Source organism: Arachis ipaensis, chromosome B5 (assembly GCF_059453495.1).
Source record: "Arachis ipaensis isolate K30076 ecotype BB chromosome B5, ASM5945349v1, whole genome shotgun sequence".
In the NCBI taxonomy this organism is placed as follows: Eukaryota; Viridiplantae; Streptophyta; class Magnoliopsida; order Fabales; family Fabaceae; genus Arachis; species Arachis ipaensis.
In genome coordinates this window covers 92,515,417-92,521,724 of record NC_142440.1, presented here as the reverse complement: position 1 = coordinate 92,521,724, position 6,308 = coordinate 92,515,417, and the positions used below count along the sequence as shown (strand labels likewise).

At 39.4% G+C, this 6,308-nt stretch overlaps 1 protein-coding gene across 1 annotated transcript; it reads right to left on the bottom strand.

The window, feature by feature from the left end:
* Positions 1-1,130: 1,130 nt before the first annotated feature.
* Positions 1,131-3,440, bottom strand: LOC148564977 (uncharacterized). The gene has a single exon (XM_088486052.1). The coding sequence runs from the start codon at positions 3,438-3,440 to the stop codon at positions 1,131-1,133; it is 2,310 nt and encodes a 769-aa protein (XP_088342178.1).
* Positions 3,441-6,308: the final 2,868 nt, after the last annotated feature.

Here is a 6,308-nt window from a genome sequence, read left to right as displayed (position 1 = left end):
AGTGTTGATGCACTCCAAAGAGCTTAATAATCCAAGCAGATCCTAATACAAAGACACCACAGGCATATATTCTAAGGTTCAAGCTATTGGTGTCCAGCTTTGTTTCTTTTTGTTTTTCTTTTGTTCTGCAACTTTTTGGCTATTTCTTTTTCTCCCCTTGTTTTTCTTTCTTTTTGTTTTTCTTTCTAACCAAGGATTTTTATTCGATTGAGATTCATAGACAGTAGCTACTTTCTACTTAAGAGGAGACATCCTAGTGTTCTTATTCATTAAAGGTGAGCTACTATACAATCACACATATACCACCACTTACTTTTATTTTACTTCTATCTAACAGAGAACTATTTCACTTCACATTCAAACATTTCTTTTATTGAATTGAAAATGCAGGGGACAAAGCATGCTTTTTGTTAAGTGAAAGTAAACATACAAGCACACACATAGACTAGCTTACTTATTCTAAGAGAAACAAACATAATGCAAAGACTATTAAACAAACAGTTACTGTTAAGATGGGCATATTCACACTTCCAATTTAGAGCAATTCAATGCTGATGGAGTTAAGTGACAATACAACCTCTTGGTGGCTTCTTCTTCTTTCTCTCAGCAAATGGTGTGTAGTCCTCCCAAGAGAGTGATTGAATTCCTGCAGTGTTAATGGAAGTTGCTTGTTTCTCAAGCCCTTAGATGACTGGTTAGTGTGCAAGACTTTCTTGTAGGCGTTTGAACTTACTTTGGTGTGTGAACACCAAACTTAGTCCCTTGCCATGTTTCTTATGCATTAAAATAACCATATGTGAAAGCCTAAGTCTTTGCTAAAGGTAATAAAACTAAAAACTAGAAACAGACAATGATTAAATGATTTATCAGATTGCTTGGAGCTAGTAATCCCTTTGTGCAAAAGGTGAGAATGTGCTTTTAAATGAGATTTTGGTGGAACACCAAACTTAGAATCCTTGATTCTCCCTTAAATTGTTTTGGTGTGAAACACCAAACTTAGCTCCTTGCAATACATACCAATCATTTAACCTTTTTATTGAAATAGCTATAAAAGGAAAATTACCTCAGGTTGGGTTGCCTCCCAACAAGCGCTTCTTTATTGTCATTAGCTTGATATTGGGGCTTTCCTTTTATGGTGGTTGATGATTGTAGTGCCTCAACTTGTCTCCCCTGACTGTGATTCTCCTCTTTGTTCTCTGGTGCTTAATTTCAGCATGTTCTAATGAGAGTATCTTGCTGACAATGTAGTAATCATCAGTCTGTTGGCTTGATCCTAGTTGTTGATAAATCAATTGCACTTTATCACCTTTGGAAAGCCCCTTTGTTGGAATCTTCCTGTTCTTCCAACCCCTTTTTGTTTTGTTTCTGTGTTTTATCCTTTCTTTCGTTGACCTTTCTTTTCTGGCCGTAGGCTTACCTTGGGGATCTTTCATCCTTTCAGTGGCTAATACTCCAATATTCTCTTGGACTTCTTCATCAGTTTGCACAACCTTTTGCCTTGGGATGTTGTTGTGAATCGCCTTGTTGCTTTCTTCCTTTAACTGTGATTCTTCCTTGTCAAGTTCCATATAGTTTTTCTTCTCATTACCAAACTGTGCTTCTGGTAACACCTTCAGAGTGACACTCTTATCATGCATTCTAAAAGTTAATTCTCCTTCCTCTATGTCTATAATAGCTCTAGCAGTGGCCAAGAATGGCTTTCCCAGAATAATAGAGTCACCATCATCCCCTTCTGAATCTAGAACCACAAAATCTGCAGGGTATATGAAATTGTCCACCTTGACCAGAAGGTTTTCAATCATACCCCTGGGGTATACTGTTGACTTATCTACTAGCTCTAGAGATATCTGTACTGGTTTAACTTCCTCTATATGCAGCTTTTTTACCAAGGAGGATGGTATTAAGTTGATACTTGCTCCTAGATCGCACATTGCTTTAGTGATGGTTAATTCCCCAATGGTGCAAGGTAGCAAAAAGCTCCCTGGATCTTCAAGCTTAGGGGGAAACCCTTTTTGAATCAAAGCCCTGCATTCCTCAGTGAGCAGTATGGTTTCCTTCTCATCCCAACTTCTTTTCTTGTTGATAAGCTCCTTCAAAAATTTGGCATACAGAGGCATTTGCTCAAGTGCTTCAGCAAAAGGAATATTGATTTCCAGCTTTTTGAAAGTTTCAAGGAACTTGTGAAAATGCTGGTCCCTGGTTTCTTTGTTGAACCTCTGGGGATATGGCAGTGGAGGTGTGATGCTCTTTCCTATTTGCTGCTGTCCCTGAGTCACTTCTGTTGAATCGTGTGGCTGGTTGTCTTTCTCTTTGAGTTTCTCAATTCTCTTGCTTGGCATCACAACTTGATCCTTGGCTTCATCTGCCTTTGTTTGCTCTTCATCTTCTATTGCACTTTTGCTGCTCTCTGCTTGCTTCTTTATAGTGTCATTATTGCTCATCAATGTTCTCCCACTCCTTAATTGTATCGCCTTGCATTCTTCCTTAGGATTTGGGATTGTGTCACTCGGCAGTGAGCTTGAAGGTCTCTCAACAGAAATCTGTTTGGAGATTTGCCCCATCTGCCTCTCTAGACTCTTCAGGGAGGCTTCATGATTCTTGGTTGTCATTTCCTGGTATTCCAATATTTTGTCTATCACGGCCTCCAAGTTAGTGATTCTTTGGGCTTCAGGTGACACTTGAGGTGGGTTATGAGATGTGGGTGGTGGATGGTAGGCATTTTGGTTGGTGGGTTGGTTATTAGATTGGTACTGGTTGGGGTTGGGGTAGTTGTTTTGAGGTTTTCTGTAGGGGTTTTGGTTAGTCTGCTGCTGGTTGTGGTTTTGGTTGCTTCTTGGGTTGTTTTGGTTTGAGTTCCTCTGCCATGGTTGTTGGTTTTGGGTATGATTATCTCCCCATCTGAGGTTTGGGTGGTTCTTCCAGGATGGATTATATGTATCACCATACACTTCATTTGGTCCTTGGTTGTGCATATACTGTACTTGCTCTTGTTGTTGTTCTTCTTGAGTTTCTTCATTCTGTCCCCATGTGGTTGATGGTTGGCTAGTGTTAACTACTACAACTTGGAGACTATCAATCCTCTTGGCCATTTGCTCAAATTGTTGTTGAATTTGCTGCTGCATCATCTTGTTTTGAGCCAAGATTGAGTCCACTCCTTCTAGCTCCATTACTCCTCTTCTTTGTGATGGTTGGCGGTTTCTTTGATGAGCAAAGAAATATTGGTTGTTAGCCACCATATCAATGAGATTTTGAGCTTCCTCTGCAGTTTTCATGAGTTGCAAGGAACCTCCAGCTGAATGATCCAAAGCTTCTTGAGATTTCAATGTTAAGCCCTCATAGAAATTCTGCAGCTTATCCCACTCAGTGAACATTTCAGGAGGACATTTCCTGATTAGAGCCTTGTATCTCTCCCATGCCTCATGGATGGGTTCAGCCTCCATTTGTGTAAATGTTTGTACCTCAGTCTTCAACCTTATGATCCTTTGAGGTGGGTAAAATTTGGCAAGGAACTTGGTTACCAGATCATCCCAATTGTTGATGCTGTCTCTTGGAAAGGATTCCAACCATTGAGTGGCCTTGTCTCTGAGAGAAAATGGGAATAGCAATAGCTTGTAGCTGTCAGGAGGCACACCATTAGTTTTAACAGTGTTACAAATTCTCAAGAAGGTGGATAGGTGTTGGTTCGGATCTTCAAGTGGTCCTCCACCAAAAGAGCAATTGTTTTGAACTAAAGTGATGAGTTGTGGCTTTAGTTCAAAATTATTTGCATTGACATTTGGAGTTAAGATGCTACTTCCACAATGTCTAGGATTTGCAAAAGTATAGGAAGCTAAAACTCTCCTCTGGGGTGGATTGTATTTGTTGTTGTCTGCTCCACCTGGTGGATTGGTTGAATGTTCCTCCATATCTTGGAATTCTTCTTCTAATTCCTCTTTTCCAACAATATTTTTCCCTCTTTCAGCTCTTCTTAACCTTCTAAGAGTTCTTTCGTCTTGTTCATGAAAGATGGGTGTATTTCTTCTTGTACCTGACATACAAGCAGAACATAAGAAACACACAAACCAGTGGCACTTCAATCTATTGCTAGAATGAAGTTTTAGTTAGCTTAAGCAAATATTCAAACAGTTAGTGGGTTAATTGTAAATTAAAGGACAGAAAAGAAAAAGTGCTTGATCTAGATTACCACCTCACTTAATCATTATCAATCTAATCAATCCCTGGCAACGGCGCCAAAAACTTGATGGGATATTTTCGTAGAGAAACGAATTTCTCCAAAACACCCAAATCTAACCGGCAAGTGCACCGGGTCGCATCAAGTAATAATAACTCACGGGAGTGAGGTCGATCCCACAGGGATTGAAGGATTGAGCAATTTTAGTTTAGTGGTTGATTTAGTCAAGCGAATCAAGAATTGGTTGAGAGATTTGTGATTTGCAGAATTTAAATTGCATAGAAAGTAAAAGAAATGGATGAATTGCATGAAATTAAAGAGAACTAGAATTTAAAGTGCTGAATCTTAAAGAGCAAGAAATTAAATGGCAGAAACTTAGAATGCAAGAAATGTAAATTGCAGAATCTTAAAGTGCAAGAAACGTAAATGGCTTGAATTGTAAAGGGAATTGGGAGTTGGATTTGCAGGAATTAAACAAGGAAAAGTAAATTTCAACAAACAGAGAAGTAAAGGATGTCTTGAATCAAACCGGATCTTAAAACAGAAATGTAAATAAGCATGAAAACAGTAAACAGGGAATAGGAAATGGGAAATCCGGATCTCAGGACCCAAGAGACTAGAAAACCAAGTCTAGATCTCAATGCCTTCCTAGATCCAACAAGAACAATTGCAAAGGAAATGTAGATTGCAAAGAAAGTAGATGAAGAAGAAAGTAACCGAAACTGAAATTCAATTAATCAGAAAATTAAACAAGATCCCAAGGTGAGATTGAAACATAATTTCTTCAACTCTCCACCCAAAATCAAAGACAAGAAAAGTAAAGAGTGCTGGGCAAGAACAAGGAAGAAGAGAGATCAATTCTCCTTCCAAATTCTCTTGAATTAAAACAACAATGCTAAGAAAAATAAAAGTGAGCTCCAAGCAAAACCGAAAAGAAAGCTATTCTGCCAAACTAAAAAGGAAGCTCCCTTAAAACTTAAATTCAAATCTATTTATACACTTTCTTCAAATGGTCTTCAAGCCTTCAATTGGGCCATTGCTCTTGGTGGAATTGGGTTGAGAGAGGCTGGTGCACGAAATTGTGATCTCCAGGCTCGAACAAATCTTGGTAATGGCTCCAAAGCTTGGTGCTCTGATCTTATTTCATAATTGTCACAACTTCGATACAACTAACCAGCAAGTGCACTGGGTCGTCCAAGTAATACCTTACGTGAGTAAGGGTCGAATCCCACGGAGATTGTTGGTATGAAGCAAGCTATGGTCACCTTGTAAATCTCAGTCAGGCAGATATAAAGTGATAATGGTGTTTTCGAATATTATATAGTAAAATAGGGATAGAGGTACTTATGTAATTCATTAGTGAGAATTTCAGATAAGGGAATGGAGATGCTTTTCGTTCCTCTGAACCTCTGCTTTCCTGCTATCTTCATCCAATCAGTCTTACTCCTTTCCATGGCTGGCTGTATGCAAGGGCATCACCGTTGTCAGTGGCTACATCCCCTCCTCTCAGTGAATAATATGCTCACGCACCCTGTCACGGCACGGCTATTCATCTGTCGGTTCTCGATCATGCTGGAATAGGATTCACCTTCCTTTTGCGTCTGTCACTAACGCCCAGCACTCGCGAGTTTGAAGCTCGTCACAGTCATTCAATCATTGAATCCTACTCGGAATACCACAGACAAGGTTTAGACTTCCCGGATTCTCTTGAATGCCGCCATCATTCTAGCTTACGCCACGAAGATTCCGGTTAAGAGATCTAAGAGATATTCATTCTAGCTTATTTCATGTAGAACAGAAGTGTTTGTCAGGCACGCGTTCATAAGGGAGATGGTGATGAGCGTCACACATAATCATCACCTTCATCACGTTCTTGGGTGCGAATGGATATCTTAGAAGTGAAATAAGATGAATTGAATAGAAAACAGTAGTACTTGCATTAATCTTTGAAGAACAGCAGAGCTCCACACCTTAATCTATGGAGTGTAGAAACTCTACCGTTGAAAATACATAAGTGAAGGTCCAGGCATGGCCGAGATGGCCAACCCCCTAAAACGTGATCAAAGGATCATAAGGTAATCCAAAGATGCCTAATACAATAGTAATAGGTCCTATTTATAATAAACTAGCTACTAGG